Here is a 19,545-nt window from a genome sequence, read left to right on the forward strand (position 1 = left end):
GCCCAAGCATTAAGTTGGGCTGTAATGACAGATTAGCCATTAAGTGTACAATGCTTTTATCGACTGCTGGAGACTCTTCCTACTTAGGGTTTTAACAACGCTGCAATATGTGTGAGTGATGTTTGTGATCTTGACGGAAACCAGAAATGGTCTTTGCAAAGCACTTGTTATTATTTGCTCGCTGCACTACTAAAATAATCTCAATAAAATAGATCAAATGGCTGGCAGCTGCAATTCCCAATAAATGATCTGTTGTATATTTAACTACTTTTATTAATTAATATGCATGTGCATATATAACGGTACATATTGTAAATATCATAATTCACAAATTAATATATAATTAAAGTTCTTGATGTTCCAAGCATTAAGTAAAATAAAATAGCATTAAATAAAATGTGGCAACACTGAACTCAAGCCAGTGTTTCAATCCACTTACCAGTACTTTTTTTTAACCAGTATATTAAAATGTAATAAGGATAAAACCAATGTGCATAATGGCATGGGCATCTGCATGAATTATCTAGTTTATTAGAACAGTATCAGGGTTTTTTTTCCATTAGTCCTAGCGTCGTATTGATCTGGAATATAGGGGGGAATGTATGTGTGTACGTGTGTGTTTTGTCCCCACATGGATAGGAATATCTGACAGTTTTGACCTGTTGGGTGATATGTGGCTGGTCCCCAAGGAAAGGAAAACAAGAACTGTAGCTTTTATTTAAAAAAAAAAAACGAAAGCCATAAGGTTTCCTTTCGGTTACTGATGTTAAGGGTAGGGTTCTGTGCTATATAAAAGCTGGAGCTTGGAGCATAAAGCAAGGACCTTAACCCTCAGCATGTCGGCAAAAATGTCGTCCGCCAACCTTTTAAGTATGAAGTCTCACTCATACCAATGCCATTCCCTTTTCTATAGAAACATTCAACCTGTGATTTATCTTCATCATTTCACTTGGTTGTCTCATTTGTGTTCCCTCTATGACTCTATTCTTGAATTATTCAACCTGCTTGCTTAAAAGAAAAAACATCCCCCTAAAAACATTATATAAAACACACCTCCATTCTTCACTAAATGTGTCAGACTCTAGAAAGAGGACATCACAACATGAGATGTTTTCTGTTTTAAAAATTCCCCTTGTGCAAAGAACTTCTCATCTGTGGGTGTTACTGGTGTGTGTAGATCATAGCTGCTACCGAATGAACCTTAGCAACAAAGATTGAAGCTGGGATATTTTTAGTTGCTTGGCTACGTCCTTTGTAATGCACGCAACACGGTTTTCTTTTTTTCTGAAAAATGGGAAAAAATGGGATCATTTATTCAATGAGGCTCCTTAGGGCAGATTTTTTTGCTTTATGTCATTGAGCAGAGAGGAACACAACAGTGCACACACACACACATACACACACACACACACACAGACAGTTTGTAGTGTATTGTGGCTTTATGTGCTAGATTAGACTGATAGAGTCAAGATTGAGGAATGAAAGCGAGACAGCAAAACCCAGATAGAAGAAAAAAAATATTGTATTTGGCTGCAAAATGGCAAGCTTACGCACCAGGTTTCAGATTTGCTGACGCTTTTACATCTCTACACTCTTATACATCCTTTAGAGCTAATATATATATACAGGGTTTCCCTCAGGGTATCCAGAAACTGGCCTTTTTTATCCACAAGCAGGACTTCCATGGGACAAATAAATAAAAAGAATACAGCACTTCTTCGCATTGCAGATTAATTCAGCATTGAATAATCTTTTTCCTCTATTTCTGTGTGAAGCAGAAAATTTTGATTATCTAAGGAAAAAAACATGACTGGGTGTGCTGTTACAGCAAAAGTGGTGTTCCTGTTCCCACTCTGAAGACTCAAAGTGTTTTATTCTTTTTGTACCACAGCAATTTGCCAATGAATATGATATCTTCTTAATTAAATTGTTTATTTATTACTACATCTCTTACTTTTTTTTCCATTTACAGTTACATTAAATGCTGTTGAGCATCTGGAAAATTAGTTAGTCCTTGATATCCCTAATGCTTTAACAACTATTTACAGTCATTTCCTCACCAACCTCTCTTTTTTCTATTTATTTTAGTAATATGGGGAAAAAAGGAGCTGAAGACTTTCAAGTGTCTGAAAACTTAAACATACGGCTTTACTCCGACTGCTAATGGAGACTTCTTGCAAAAATGTTAAACATTTCCTGCAGAAAACCTCACCATATCAATGATTATACAGTTTTTAAATCGGATTATTTGGAGTGTCCACCATACAAGTCCCTGTTTTAAGTCGTTACTATAGAAATGATAACATATTAGGAAGAGCATATTAATATAAACCTTGCAGTTAACCTGCTGTTAAAATAGAAAATTAATCAACACCCTCTGACCAATCAGAATTGAGCATTTCTACATTTGAGCACTGTAGTATACATCATAATATATACTGTTGCTTACTGTCTATTAGATGCTCCAGCCAGTCAGTGGGTGTTAATTTACACTATGTGAGGTTCTATAGGTTCTGTTTGAATTTAATCTTAAGAAAGTGTACATATATATATATATATATATATATATATATATATATATATATATATATATATATATATATATAACGATATATATATACAGTATATAGACATGCAGAATCAGTGAACCAGTGCGATACAATTTGTCCATCGTAATTTCAGGAGTAGCAGTGCCAGGAAGAGGGCAGAGGAAAATCGATTCCTTTCTCAAGCCACTCTGAGGCCATGGAGCGAAGCCAGAAAGCATCTCCAATAACACTGCAGCCTCAGCACTTATCTGCCAGGCTTATCGATTACAGCTGTGCTGAAGTGTAAAAAGTGCAATAAACTGCAAAATATTTGTTTAATTAAAAGCATTAACGATTGTGTTCTTCTGTACATATTGCGCCATCCCTAAAGTGGAATATTTCATGTTTCAGGAGTTAAACGTTATGTTAAATCTGACATGGAACAGATGAAATAGGTTTAGACTGATACTGGTATCATGTACGGTGGCCCTAAAGGGCTTATATTTGACACTTCTTCAGATCCACTGACATAATTTGAGACATGCCATACAGTATGTGTGTGTGCCACTGACTGACAAGTTTCTTCTTTTCAGGTCATTAGCTCAGCTCATTACTTCTCTTCCTAAGCTCAATAAGTGAATAATGGCACCGTAATCATCTTCACATCACATAAACTTCAATGTTTATGCACGTATTATAGTGAAAAAAGTCATATCAGTTATAAACAGAGCTTTGATATATTGTATCAAATGTAAAAATGGAATCAGTGCATCTCATCATTATTAATAACTATATAGCATTACATTAACTCTAACTATTTCAGATTTCTGTATAATTGTATATCATCATTCTTGATCTTTCTGCTATTGCTACATGGTCATACCTTGGGACATTATAGTGAAACTTCTACTACTTCGGGCAGAAACGGCTGGTCTAAATGGGCCAGCAGGGCTAAATCCCGCTCGCCTTTCAAACATACATTCTGTGCCATCGACATCAGTTTACTTTCTGTTAACAACTGTCTTACGATGTCTTACTTTTGTAGAACCAAGAGCAACGGCACCACCAATGGTCATAAGAAAATTACACAGAATGGTATGAAGAGGGGAGGCTGGGGCTGATTTCTTTCAAGCCCAGACTGTAGATTCATGTATCAGCGACAGCTGGGTCAGGTGAAATGGACCCTAGATTTTGTATGCAGTTGGGCTGATGTTTTTCAACCTGCTTCACTGACACATCCCTAACACATCATCAGCACCGATCGAGAAGGTGCACATAAAATACTGTTGGGCTGTAATGAATGTAAACAAGGTGAATTATACAAGGTGGATTAACTGCCCCTGCCTACTGTATCTGCCTTTAATGCATTACTCAACCCTTATAGATTCGTCGTCAGGATATTGACACGTTAGATTTTAGCCTCCCATGTAATATCACAATCAGCCAACCAGAACATCCTGAGTCATTGCTAAAAGACATATAAATTTGGATCTGTGGTGAATCTTCATGCTCCTTCCAAGGAGTTGGAATTGACACATTCCGACTATTCTCTCAGGAATTCCTGCATTTGTGAGCAGAGCTAAATATAGCTGCCTCCCACCCTTCCTCTAGCCTGCAATGAGAAAGTGCTGCTGATTAGAACAATGGAGTGGATGATGAGGTAAAGTTCTCAAGGTTTCTGGTTTTGCATATATAAAGTGGTTTCACTTAAGGGGAATAAGAGCAGGGGAGTAAGACAACTAAAAGCAACTTATAGCAAGCATTGCACAGAGAGAGAGAGAGAGAGAGAGAGAGAGAGAGGTATTTATGAGGTATGGATCAGTACTGAGGGAAAAATGGTGCAGGAAGCAAAAAACACGATGCTGCATAGAGGCATCAAGCTGTCACTTTACAGTAGACCTGTAAAGACCTGGTTCACACTCACACTCTCTCACACACACACACAGTCATGTATGTGATGAGTGCAAATATGTGTGAGAATTGGTTTTATTTCATTTCCATTTCAAGTCTGCAGACTGTTCAGAGATCCAAGCATTCATACCACTACCTTTAAATTCATATTGAAATATTCATGAAATTTAGCATGTGGTTGTTTGTTATACTTTATAAAAAAAGTACTAATCTGTACCTTTCCTTGTCACAGGGGTGGTACCCTCAGGAGTACATCTTTTGTACCTTTAGTGTGTATCTATTACATGGTAATATGAATGCAGTGTAAGGTATCACTCTTGTACATTTATCTAGGTTTTAGAGTAATTCTTTCACGGTACACTACATGCACCTTTCAAGGTAAAACATACAAGGGAAGTGACAAGGAATGGTAAGGTTTAGTACCCATTTTTCTGAGAAAATCGGATTGAATGAGATAATAGACCATGAGGGATGCTGTGTGTGTGTGTGTGTGTGTGTGTGTGCATGTGATGGTGAATCAGCGGGTGTTGCATACGTTCTACTTGCCTCATGCATGTCTCCCCTGCTTACATTATTTGTGCCACACTGAGAACTGACCCACATTTAATACACACAACATTTAAAGACGTTTCTATGATAAAACGATACAAATTTATTTAACTGCTACAAAAATCTAATAATTAAGTTCTGAAAATAAGGGAAATTTTTAAATTGTTATCATTTTAAAGATTCAAAATTGTTAACACCAAATCCAGCTTCCAATTTTAGCTTGTAAAAAAAATCATCTGTAAAGATATTAACATTTTGCAATCCGAAAGATTTAAAACAGTACAAAACTTAAACATCAGTTCAGATACTTCTAGTGTTTTTAATTGTCACTAAAATATAAAATTTTTAACTAAAAAATCACTACCCATGATAGCTCAGAAAAGTGTATTCTGACATAATTTATCACAGTATCAATATCGTATATTGCTCAGCCCAATTTTTTTTATCATATTTAACTATGAGGTTGTCTCTGTAAATAGGTCACAACCTGCAGCACCTGCAGCACTGTTTATACAGCGGAACTAAAGCCCATCGAGGCCTCTATCACTTCCTCCACCTCCAACTGCCTACAACTTACTGTGTCTCACCCATAGGGGGAAGAAATCTAAACCGGGATCTTTTTATTTTCTCTAAAATTTCTCCTAGAAAGCAATGAAATAAAATGCAAATCTCATATTCAGCTCCTCTTGAGTTGCAGTAGAGATTTCACACACTGTTCTCAGACATGCTAACTTAATGCGTCAAGCTCATGCAAATACTACAAGCATATAATTGTATATTTGCAGAGATGTACAGTTTACTTTTCATATACTGTTTTGCCTAAGTCTATTTGAAGAGAAGTGCCCTAGCATATTTTTAATGTTAGTTTAAACACTTGGAGAAATGTACACTAGCATACTTTTTTACATACTATGCTAACATTTGTAAGCATATTTATCCAAGTACTCTAATTCCAGTACACTATATTAATAGTATTAAGTATTAATACTATATTATTAATACTATTAAGTGTACTATTCCAACTATTACCTTAGTTGTAGATGTTCAATATTTCAATACTCAGGTCTACTTATTTTTTGTCCACTTGAAATTATTTATGTTTTTATGTAAGCAAGCTTTAGGCCAGCATTGTTATGCTAGTATGCTTACAGACTACTTTATTAGGAACATCATGCCCATCCATGCAATTATTAAACTTAAATAACAACTCTTTACAACCGTGGTGAGCAGAAAAGCATCTTAGAATGCACAAATCTTGAGGTGAATGGGCTACAAGAGCAGAAGGCCAATTTGGGTTTCACTCCTGTCAGCAAAGACCAGGAGTCTGAGGTTACCGGACAGTTGAAACAGGACAGTTGAAGACTGGAAAAAGACTAGGTGACATCTGTCTCTTTCACACTTACTCATTTCAGCTCAGACATGACCTGATTTTTCTACCATTCACAGCTGGGTCCCTGCAGCAGGTAAAAGCACGCTCTAGAAACTGCAAAAAACTGTTTGAAGTGCATCAGACTGTGAACTGGAACTATATATTTACACATCCCGACCAAACCTTAACTAAACTCGACCACATTTCCCTGTTCACAAATGCTGCTTATTATTTGACACCATTGCAGTTCCTCAACTTAAATGCCAAAGATTTTATAAAAAAAAAAAAAAAACATGAATCCTAAGGTCTTCACAATGACACCTGAGTGTGTAACGTACAAAGCACGTCTGTGATGCGATCAGGACAAATATCACCTTACATAAGTTATAAGAGAAGTGTTTCCTCAGTGTGTCCTCGCTTCCAACCTTGAGCTCAGCAAATGGTGTCTTGAGCTGATTAGGTAACATGATGCCCTCAAAGCCATCCTCAGGTCACGTAGGAGCTACTCAAGCATTCTGAAGCTAAATTTATCTAGTAGTTCCTATTATAAGTTTTAAAAATTTCTTATGCTATTGGCAGATAATTGTTTTTCTTTGTAGAAATAAATGCATAAAATGAGGAAAAGTATTTGCAATAGAAAAAAAAGCCTTATCCAAGCTTAGTCAAAAAAAGGTTTAGACTCTTATATTTGGTTGAATGCAGTCTTATATAGGAAATAATATGGAAATTAGTGGGAAATAAAAACACACAAACACACACACACACACACACACACATATATATATTGTGTGGGTAAAGTATTACCTAGATGAATTTGGCCTGAAGTGATTTTAACCACTACAAAACCACACACCACTCAAGTGAATTGTTTTTTTTTTGTTGTTTTTTTTGCCAGACAAATATTATTTGCTATTGTTCTAGCCTTAAAATCATGGCACAGGATTTAAAAAAAGAGTCCCATGTACAGCTCCTAGTAGTCCTGCCCACTAATGTCCAACCAGTCACCTGGTCTGTCAATTCAGAAATCTTCCCATCTTCCCATCTGGGGATGTTTTGGGTCCTGGTTTTGAAAAGTGATACTAAAAAGAGAAGTTGTATTTGTTTGAATTCTGAGTTGTAAAACGGCTAGCTTAGGCTAACTTGCGTAAGAATTGCTGACTGGCTTTAACAAAGGATGCCAAAATGACTTTCTATTTGACTTGATTGGTGTTGTTAATGCACTGGTCTTGCTTATAGTGACAGTGCTGAGCATGATCCGTCAGGGTTACAGGAAGTTGGTGCCTGAGCAGAGGCTTGTTGATCTTAGAGCGGAAGCTGTGAAACTGTGGTCCACTTCCTATTACTGAAGACCTGACATACTCACATACTTCATGCCATAATGTGTAGTTTTCTTACCCAATGTGTTGAACTAGAATTCAGTACGTTAGTACTGTAACAACTGCACGACATCTACGCTCTCTCGATCTCACCCGACATACAAGCTCTTTTCTTCCTGTTTGTGCAGAGATACAAATGTACTGCAGTGTAGACATAATGCGAGTCACTCCCTGTCCCCCTCCCACACACACACACACACACACACACACACACACACACACTCATTACTGGGTCAAGTATTGAGTGGGAGAAACTATCGCTCTCTACGTTTCACATCCCCTAAAACAAGCAAACCTTGATAATCTGCATGGCGGCTATGCCTCATCTAAAATGTTAAAATCAAAGCTACTGACAAACACACACTCCATACACACTAGTATAGAGCTAATTATGCCATTTGTTTATTGATGCATTGCCACTGAGCAGCTTGGCCTCCACATGCTCCACAGAACAGGCAAGGGTGTGCTTTGGGGTACAAACTGCTAGTTTCATAAATCATTTTATGCTCAGCAAAGCCAACAGCTTCAGCAGTATGTGACAGTCGCCTGTTGTGGGTTTGAATGAGAGACCAGGATCATTTGCATAACCCGCCATTACAGTGTAAAATGCAGTTGAGGCGGTGTAAGCCATGCTTTATAGCTTGCTATACTTGTAATTCTATAAGCATCCTCCAGTTTTACTGCTTTAAATCATCAAACATCATAAATCTGAAATCAATTCTTTTGTGTGTGCATGAACATCTTGTTCAGTTCCAAAGCTCTGCACGTAGTGCTCCTTAATATTTGTGTACCTTTCACTATTCAAATGTTAACAACTGGCTGTAACGACAATGTTTCAGGGGGCGGGGCTTTTCTAGTTGTTTGTAGAAGGCTGTTTGCTCTGCCCAATGCCTTCTGTTTGAGCATTGGGTTAGCGTTAAAGTTTGGAGTGCAACATGAATTACACATGGGAGGAAATTTGGTGCTGATGTTCAGTGCGTGCCACATTTGCACAAGCTCGGGTGAATGAATGGTGGGTACAATGCTACTGGAACTATTATACAGCACAGAAAGGGTTGTATGTTCCATATTTATTCTCTAGTGACACTGTTCCAATTCCAAATATTGCTCAAACTATGATACTATATTGATCTATAGTAGGTTTAAGGATATAAAATTACTGAAAAAAACAGTAATTGACGTTGTACAATAAGAACATACATACAAGAGCTTACTTTAACTACGGTCTAAAGATGAAATGTGATCTGGAGCTAAGGTTACACTACCAGTTCTGCAACAATAACCTCAACTCCAACCTGGTAACCAGAACTACATAGACAGCTCCATCCTAGCAACCAGAGTCACACAAAACCAACATCCTGGCAGCCCAAACAATGTCTGATCTTACTATTTTATCTACTACAACAACAGACCTATTACTCCAATTAGACAACATGTAATCCTAAAAGCATCCCACATAATCAACAAAACCTCTCTACACATAACCCAGTCCTTGGTTACCCTAAATTGATCACCCACACTGTTTCTATATACAGGATGAATAATTCATAGTATGAACAAGGATCTTTTCAAACCTGATGCTACTGAGCCTGGGATAAGCCTGGTGAAGGAGAATTCAAAGGTCTGGCCTGATAGTGCATGCTTAACCTGAGAATATAATGCTTATAAATGTGCAGTGCAGTTTTTCTGGTGGGAACATGACAGCAAATCCATAATTAAATTAATATTTCATTTTTAAGCTATTCAGATCATTTATATATATCAAGATAGACAGTAAATAAGCTGGAAGTGCAACGCTATTGTAAAGCGATATGCCAGCTGCCTGTGCATGTTATTTATCTCACCGTGGCATCTTAAACAAATAAATTAGTCTCAACTTCAATTGAGCTTACATAACACAAGTGCTTGCTCATTTTGGGAAACTGGGTCCATTGGGAATACACAACAGTCCAAAGAATGTAAGCTCACATTTAGGGTATGTTACAAGACCAGGAGGTTTTTTAAAATCAAATATATTCTTATATAGAAGCATCTTCATGCTAACTGATAATCAGTAAATGAGGAGGTGAGGTGTGTTATCACCTCTTCAGCCCACTACTTTCGCCTAAATTCCCCACAAAAGCAGCTCAAGGCCACAAGAAACAGGCTTAAATTTGTAATTTCACATCATCTATATTTAGATATTCCATATGAAGAATACACAATCCAAATAAGTCTCACACAAGGTTTGTACAAGGAGAAAAAATGACACACATCATATGCTATTTATGCAAGCAAGCTGTAAAGCTGCTGTTGTTACAATTAGCATATTTTACTGACACAAAGGAAACAGTGAAGGGGGAAAAAACTTCCCCAATGCCGAGGTTTCATTTGGGTAAGACAGTCTTTTCTCATGTTAAACTTTCCACCAACAGAATTTCCACCATCAAAGCATCAGACATGTTTTTCAGCATATAAACTTTTGGAGGCTATGTAGAAAAGTACACGAAAACCATCTTTTAAAAAACACATCCTAACTAAAGCCAACACACAAAATCCACTTTTTTTTTTAAATATAAGGATGCAAACCAAAATGGAGCATCGAGTCATCATTGCTGCAACTTGAGAAACTTCAAGAACACTACCTCATTTCCGCACTACATGACTGTCATCTAATAAGAAGCACTTCTCCGTTTCAGTGATCTCCAAAAACATACACTCTTTGCTCTTCTTCCCGCTTCCCCAGCATTACCTTGTCCCTGTGCTTGGCCTGTGCTTGGCGGAAGAAGGTGGTCTTGGCGGTGAAGAAGGCGGAATCATCGTTCTCCTCATCCAGGCTGCAGTAGCCGCTGCTCATGCTATTGCTACCGGTCATTTGCGGGGCCTCCAGCGGCCCCCGGCACCATTCCAGGCTCCAGGCAGTGCAAGAAGTAGCGATATGACCAAGAGATGAGGAACTGCTTCAAAGAAATGGCCAGAACTCCTGGAGTCTCTTGAAGGAATCCGAGAGCAGGAGAGTCGAGGTATCAGAGTACTTCCGTGTATCACTGCTAGAGGTTGCGGAAGAGCGTGAAGGAGACCTCAGTTCCTCTTTCTGCCAGGTCAGCAAGACAAGATCTCATTGGAAATGAGAAGAAGTAGCCTTTTCAGCTCGGTCCTGAAAAATTTTGAAATCCACAGCCACTCAGATCGTCGCTCGTCAGCTGAGAAAAGGAAGGAAGAGGAAGATATGTTGCTGCAAAGTGAAGGGCTCATGCAGGCTTGCTGTCACACGTGAACATTGCTGCATAAGCTGGGGTTGATGACTGAAGCCCTGGCGAGTCTATAGATGATGCAGTTCTCTTAAATGTGCTTGTAGTGAGTAGAGTAGTCAAGGCTGAGAATCAACCTGCTTACTGCCTTCCTGCCTGCTTTACAGAGACTGTGAAACAGAGCAGTGCTGACGTATTACTCCCTCCCTCTCTCTCTCTCTCTCTCTCTCTCTACGTCTTGCTCTACCATCAGTGGTTGAGTGTGTTCTCTCCCCTGTCTCTCTTCCTGCATGCAACTGCTCAACCATAGCCACTTCCTCTTAATGAAGGAGACACACTCTCACAAACACAGACACAGACAGAGTGAGAGACAAAAAGAAATGATCCAGTCTGCATATGGTCCTATTTTACATAACATCTATTATGCAAAGTGCTGGTTCTCTGGAAGAAGAGCAAATAGTCTGAATTTCAAGTGTCGTTAAATGGAGGTGTAGCCATTTACACAAGCCGTCTGAATAGAGGAAGCTTTGATGGCTGCGTAAATAGAGCACACTTCATTATAATGAGCCTTTGAAAAAGCCACAGGTAGAATTTAATGGCCTTAATAATATATACTCTGTTGTTATGTTTTCCATTATTAATTAATTCCAATGCTCTTTGGGTTGAAGTGTAGCCATCACTTACAATAATACTGACACTTACGTACAGTATATCTGGTCCAATGCTGGAAGTAACACACACTGAAAGTCAGAATACACACATGTACACAGATGTGAAATCATAAAGGAACTTGCACACAAGCTGCGTAAAGATGCCAACTTGCCCAAGAATTGATTATTTTTTTTATAACAGCAGCTAATAGGTTTATATTAGTGCACATTCTAATACTTTATCATTTCTATAGTAACAACTCATTCACAGGGACTTGTATGCTGGATAATCTACATAATTTATGATAAGTGCATAAAAAAAACTGTGAAAAATGAATAAATATTCATAATGTGAAGCTTTGTATAAGGCAACATTTATGAACATTTATGGGAAGAGTCCTCAGTGTCAGCGCTTTAAGTTTTCCACCATGGGAAAAATTTCCATTTCTTTTGAAATAATAGGAACGCTGTTATTGGAAAATAATCCACTTCGGGGTGGTATCTGTAACCTACCTTCATCACAGCACTCAATTGTTGATTATTTTCCTATAACAGCATGCTCTGTCATGTTTTCTTCCTTACTTATTTACAAGAAATGGTGATAATACATAAAAAATGGAAATGCCAGTTGTTGTTTGGGGTCTATACGTTCATTGTGGCTTGTGCAGTTTTTTTTTTTTAATAGTGGGTGCTATCATTTCAGCAAATTAAACTGCTGTATTGACATACAAACTAATATCTTGAAGAGTTTGCTTCCTGAATGAGTTGAATTCACCATAATTTCTCTGTGCTCCATAGTTAGTTAGATCCATTAATGGCATTTTCTCATCTTTGACTTTCTAACATCGAAACTGCAATTGTGTCTTCCAAACTACTCTTCATTTTTAAGGATCTGTAATTTAAATTTTTTTTTTGCAAAAATATGTTCTTTTTTTTCCCAGATGATGGACACTCCTGCACACCAAACCGTTACATGAATGAAATGCATTCATTTTGGCATGCAAAGGCTTTAAACCTGACCGTTGCAAAGGCATCACAATAATAAAAGAAACACATCTGCAGGTCATAGATTACATGACTGTTGACCTCACTTAAGGCCCAGCAGGCACCCCTGGACTTAACCTTTAACCCTGACCTTGAGTAGTCAAGACCAGCTGAGTACACCATAATGAGAGAGTAAACACTTCTCAACGGCAGTCTAAGTGTCATTCCGCATGGCTCATTATTTTCCTCATAACTTGGAGATATATCACTCCATACTGAAAAAGCATCAGCAATGTCCTCTCTTCGCTTGTCTGTATGCAGACTTGCTTTGTCCACTATCCACCCTATAAACTATATTTTACGGAGTGTGATGAAAAGACCTCTATCAATAGAGGGTGGTTGAAAGCCAATTTCGATTTCCCATGTCACAGCTTTACTCAATTCTCATTGAGCGACAGTTAAAGCTTTGGAGACAGGCCAGTATTCTTGTGTATTCTGTCAATGCAGCAAAAACTCTTGACTCCTTGTATCCCAAAGCAAAGAATGACAAATGTGCCTATAAATGATGCTGAATTATTTTGTGGGCATGTGGCTGTAGATAAAAAAAAAGTCTGTTTCAATAAATGCAGACAATTTACCTGAAGCCAAAGGCTTCTGTTATATTACCATAATCAATGAGATGGTTGATGGGAAGAAGATGGAGGAGGCAAAAATTGCTCTCCTGGGGGTTTGGTTATTGACTGGCCCAACGATGAGAATCCCTGCTCTGCATGGCATCAATATACCGTAGCAGAGCTGGAGGAAATGTTGGAGGGTCTTTCTGCAAATTGCTGTGACGGAAGATAATCAATCCCACGAAAAACTGGGCAGAATTGCTCTTCCATAGAAAAAGCCCAAGAACTGCAAGGGTATGAGTTCAACAGCCAGAGGCTAGAGCAAATCTGCTGCCAAGTTTCATCAAGATGAATACTTCATGCCCAATTGTTATGACTAGATATGGGAATTGAATTGAAAAATGTCACAGCAATAGCAATGTCTTATTGTACAACGTCAACGGTTTGCAGAACTTGACGATTGTAACTTAAAATAAATCCAGACCCCCAGCTGTTGGCCAGACTATGCGTTTGCCTTTTTTTTTTTTTTTGAGCTTCATGACCAAACAGAACCTAACACTCTACGTTCCTGGATGACAACTGTAGGGTGTGTAGGGCCAATATGTCTGGGTGTGTAGGACTTATATGACAAGCATGACGGACTGGAAAAATTCACTGGACCTCACTTCCATAGAAAACTTATGGGATTATCTGGAACAGCAGGTGAAACACAGAAATAGGCCACAAAACTCTGGCTGAAGTGCACACATAGTCAGGAGAAGAGGGTTAAAATTGCAGGAGATCTCAATACATTGGTGACCTGGCAGGACTAGCACTGTTATTAAGCTCTTTTGAAGTTGATAAGACAAAAAAAAGCTGATTATCATGTTATCCAGAAAGTCCCTTGTCCTGAAGACTGAAGATTCCTGTTGTTGGAAATTTACTAGCTGTTAAACACTGCCACTAGTGACGCCTTCCATAAATGTCAAATACAGAAAGCTTCACCATATTAACTATTATATGTTGTTCTTTGTTAAATAACAAGTTTTTAATCTGTTCATTATTCATTTTATTAGTCTTATATAATTATATTGCTAGATTATGTAGCACATACAAGTTCTCCATATAAGTCTCTGAGAATGAGCTGTTACTATAGAAACAATAACCTATTCGAATGAGTGCATTAATATATACCTGTAATTTGCCTTGTAGCCAGCACTACTGTCAGAGCTACTGGGGGATTTCTGGTTTGGACAGGTTTTTGTCAGTGGCACTCAGTATCTAGTCTCTAATGATAGACTCCTCTTACACGCTGGTGTTAAATGCAGCGTCAGATCCTTCACATGATCCTTGTTTCATCCCCCTCTTTGGTAGCCAGGACACCTCATGTTGCTCTCTCTCTCTCTTTGTGTTTAATAATGCACAGAGGCTCTAATTTCTTTCTCTGCCAATCATATGCCAAGCTCCAAGCCACGCAAGAAGCTAGTTTGTAAAGCTGCTCTCCATGCTCCATCAAATCTTGCTAATATTCAAATAACCTCCAGTAGTGTGTACTGTCTGTGCCTGCCTTACTGGGATTTCATAATGTACAGCTAAAAATGATGGCAAGTTAGAACCCGTACTCTGAAGTACAAAGTGTAGAGGTAACCATGGCATGCATTCATTAACTACATTTCCTGTGAAATGGATCCTTTTTCACAGGACACTAATACATATGTGCTGCACAGAAAAACAGTTAGCATAACAGTTAGTAAGTCAACGTCATGGAAAGTAGTGTTCTTTTCTCTATTATTCTTTTTCTCTCACTCCCACATGTTTTGTTAGCAGATTGTTACTGTGTTTAGAACAAAACCAACCTCTCTCTCTAGTCTGGTGCACTGGCTGAGAGACTCACGCATTGGGACCAGCTCTCATGGTCTCACCTCACGCATTACAAAAAACGCATTTTAAAAGTATACAAGTTTGTTGCCTTGATTTTATTTGATTTGTTGCTGTGGTGATCTATATCTAAATGCTCCCACTGTATTACATAGACTAGCCAATGGAACAGCTCCTGTGATTGGCTAGCTTTGCTGTGCCGTGTCTTAGCTAGCCATCAAAAATGTCCAAGTGGCTTCAGTGCAAACCTTTTCTTCCCCCCACAAAACAATTCGCAATTACTAGACAAAGTGACCAAGACAGATATTAGAGATTTTATTTTTAATGTTTCTTGTGGAACACAATTTACTAATCACCACTGAAAATCTGTAAAACCAACTATATGGATTAACTGGAGTGCTATAGTGATGACATTCACATTAAAACATCTTAATACATTAATGTATCTTTAGATAAATATACTGTATGTACCATCTTTAGTAGCTTTTATAGAATCTCGCTGGAAATTTCTGAATTTTCTGAAGAACTTTAATCTTTGATCAGTGTATTACAACGTTTTCGCAATATCAAATACGTCAGCGACTTGGATCAGACTATAAGATAAAACTGATCTGATACCGATACAGAATTTCAAGTACATACTGGCTCCAACACTAACTCCCAGAAATGTAATTTCACAGCAATTATTCTAATACTTACTGTATCATGTATCGTAAAAATGTCTCAAAGTATCATGATATCGCTCACTCCAAGTGAACAGTAAAAAGAACACTTTAGAAACTCTAAAGAAGAACGATAGAGAGAAAATGTTTGAAGTGTTTGAGAAAGAAAGTGTTTCAAGTTGTGCTGCATGACCAGGAAGATTGCTACATCTCATGTGAATTAGAAATACAAACAGGAAATAGAGATTCTACGAAGCTAAGAGCTTCGATAAGTATCAGCCTATATACACAGAAGCACAGAGATAAAACCAAGACACTGCTGAAGCTTCTGCACTGCTCGAACACCTCTAAGGTTTACACAATATACATGCATATGTGTACACACAAAGGTGTGCATGTTAGAGTGCACATTCATGTTTGTGGTTTCCATGAGTGAGACAGGAAAAAGGAAGTCGAAGGCAAAAAGGTGCGAATATTTTTGTATTAATTAAGTGCTAATAGGAATGGCTAAATCTTAGCTAGCAGAGTGAATGCAGGACTATGGGATGGAAGATTGGGCTTGTATGATAGCGTGATTAGGGTAAGGCACTTTCCGAGAACATAATGTACCCTTTTCAAAAGAAATATAAAATGACAGTGAAAGAGGGAAAGGGTGAGAGGAGATACTGAGGAGATGCACAGTGGGGGTAATGTGGTGCGGATGATTTTTTGTAGAGAAAAATAGGCCAGTCTTTGTCCTACACTGTCATGTGTCCTACACTTATTCAGTATACTCACATTTGTAAAATGGAGATCCAGAAGCTCTGATAATTAGCATTATAACTCAATCTCACTGCAATTTGTGACACCTCTATCTAATTATATCACACAATAGTAACCGCTTTATTGTCCCATGGCATGTTTTGTCTCTGAAACAGCCTTACTCTCAGGCTGAGCACTGACCTTAAGGTGCACATTGGACCACATGATATAATAAAACCTTTATTGTAATTAAGTTGTAGCGGATCTTAATTTCCGTATCCTTTAGCTAGCTGGTCTCTTTCATGCAACATGCATTAGCTTTACATCTGAAAGCTATGACACAATGGATGTCAATCTAGAAAGCATGTGGAGAACACAAAGCCTCTAAGTCTAGCACTAATTGAGTTACTCCTTTAGGTAATGTTTAGCATGCTTTGTACTGAAGGACTACCATCCAAAATTTTTACACCACCATGCAAAAAAATTAAGCAATTACAATTGGATCTGTTGTTATATAGAGAATCTCCCTCTAATGGTGAGCCATTAAAAAGTAAATGTGTGGCAGAACATGGTGAAACTGACATTTTCTAATCTATACAGTTGTCAAAACTACATATTTTCCTGAACTGAAACTGTAACTATCCGACAACATGAGCAAAGACGGACATTCAGTGTGTGATGAACTTTGACACCATGACACCATGTTCGTTAAACTGGCTCCTTATCCAGCATGATCTTTACAGAAAACAAATGCCCAAAGCTAACAGCACTCTATTTAACATTTCTCTATTCTCTCTTTAATGACAGTGAGACAAGACATTTTCAGGAGAGAGGAGCTATTACAAAGGGAAAGGATGGAAACAGACCCAGGCATGTTCTGATAATCGGCTGATGTGACACCTTGTGGTAGCATTGTGCCATTTGAAGGCAAGATACTGCTCTTATCATCAGCACAGCAAACTTTTCTAAATATCCTGGATCACTGGAAGAAGTAGCTGATTGTTTCAAATCTACATTTTGTTCATTTTTTGTTCTTTTTCTTTTACTTTTTGTGAATGTTGGATGAAAAATAACTCTAAAATGATTCATTATAATTTTCTTTTTATGAATATGTTTGTCTCCACTGTCTATAAGAAATCTATTTTCAATTCAATTCAATTTTATGTGTATAGCGCTTTTAACAATGGACATTGTCACATAGCAGCTTTACAGAAATATATAAATTTATAATTTATAAATATATACATTTTAATAAGGAATATATAATTCTAATAAGGTTTCTAATTTTCTAATACATTTATGCATAATGAGCAAAGCAGAGGTGACCATGGCTCAGTAAAACTAAATACGTATATATATATATATATATATATATATATATATATATATATATATATATGAATGAAATCCTTAATTATAGTTTTAAAAAAAAAAAAAACTGAGAGTGCCAGCCTACTTTATTCCCATCATCTTAACAAAGCAGGAGCCACACCATATAGCTAATTGAAGACCAAGGACAACTTACTAAAAGGTGGACTGGAAAAACCTACAAATACACCAGTAACCTCCGATAAGACTGAAGACCGCTGTTTATTACCATAAGTAAATAAAAGTGTGTGTGGTCAGTGCTTCAGTCTGACAGAGCTTGAGCAATTTTGCCAAGAAGAATGGATCTTGATGTGCAAAGCTGATATATCCCAGAAGACTTGCAGCTGTAGTTGTAGCCAGAGGGAGATAGTCCTTGCAGTGAATTTAAAAGTCCAGGGGGTGGAGCTGGATCAGATCCAATTCCTACTATAAGCAAAACCCAAACCCTAACCCCTAAGGCTAACCCACAAAACACTGTTCAAAATAAAACAACACATTAACCAAACTTATCTAGCCTGAAACACAAGCGCTCTCAGTGCCGGTCCCAATCACAGATAAAATTGGGAAGGGTTGCGTCAGGAAGGGCATCCGGCGTAAAATCTGTGCCAAATCAAATACGCGAAAAAATGATCTGCGGTGGCAACCCCTAATGGGAGCAAACGAAAGAGGAACAACAACAACATCTAGACTGAAACACACTCCAACCTTTGGACATTTGGCTCAACTCTGCCCAGCTCCACCCAGGCAGCTTCAAATGGTGAAAATCTCAATTAAGTCCATTTCAATTCCACTTTGTAACACCAAAACGAGGAAAAGTTTTGGTGTGTGTGTGTGAATACTTACACAAACCACTGTAGTTGCATATTATCACTGAATTTTCCATAGTGAATATCTTTTCTTTAATTGTCCCATTAGGGGTTAATGAAGTCATTTCAGTAAAATGCAAGTGAAGTGTGTAAGTTTACCTTCGCTGGAGGTGCTGTAGAATATGTCCTGCAGGGGGGGTCGGTAGACGTCTCTTCTTTTTGCCCGTTTCCCTGGTTACAGTCAAGCTGAACATGGTTCTCGCACTCCAGGTGACAAGTATAACTGCAGTCTGGTGGATAGATACACACACACACACAACACATCAGTAACAGAATAGAAAAGAAAAAAAAAAACACTGATCAGAGAACCAACTGATTTTAGATTGTAGAGTTCAGGACAGGAAAAAACCTCAGATGGCAGAAAATGTCTTCTGATGTAGCCATGTCAGGGTTTTTTCACTGTTTGTTTTAGATTTTAGGGTGATCCACAGTCACCATGATCTTTCTTACATTTGATGAGACAGCATCGTCTTAAATATATATCCCCAGAGTCTTGATTTATTGAGTAAAAGCACTTGTGGTACGTGTAACTTTATAAGTTGCCTTCTCTGTGGAGTACAACTATATTGCAAACGCCTGTGACATTAAGACTAAAAATGCATAGTAATCACATAGAGTAACTACTCATGTAATTGCAAATATCATTTTAAACTTGTGTATAGCTCCCCCTTGTGGGTATACTGTATATATGGCAGCTGCTCTACATAAATGGGTTAAAAACTGTGTATAATTGTTGATATGGTGAAACTTTCTACTTTTATTTTTGAACAGAGTCTCCAGCATTAGAGGTGAAGCTGTAACTAAGTTTTCTGTCATAGGAAGATCTTCCAGACAGTTTTG

General features: G+C 37.9%; 1 protein-coding gene across 3 annotated transcripts in view; it reads right to left on the reverse strand.

Annotated features, from left to right (window-relative positions):
• The window catches only part of rassf5 (Ras association domain family member 5), a 48,368-nt gene that overhangs the window by 6,347 nt on the left and 22,476 nt on the right, over positions 1-19,545 (reverse strand). For 2 of the 3 annotated variants that reach the window (XM_026935640.3, XM_026935642.3), the window contains exon 2: positions 18,805-18,935. In XM_026935640.3, coding sequence (XP_026791441.1) covers positions 18,805-18,935 — 131 coding nt within the window. Of the gene's footprint in view, positions 1-10,464; positions 13,921-18,804; positions 18,936-19,545 lie in introns of those variants that run through there. The other variant, XM_026935641.3, reaches the window with a different exon arrangement.

Source organism: Pangasianodon hypophthalmus, chromosome 20 (assembly GCF_027358585.1).
Source record: "Pangasianodon hypophthalmus isolate fPanHyp1 chromosome 20, fPanHyp1.pri, whole genome shotgun sequence".
Taxonomy (NCBI): Eukaryota; Metazoa; Chordata; class Actinopteri; order Siluriformes; family Pangasiidae; genus Pangasianodon; species Pangasianodon hypophthalmus.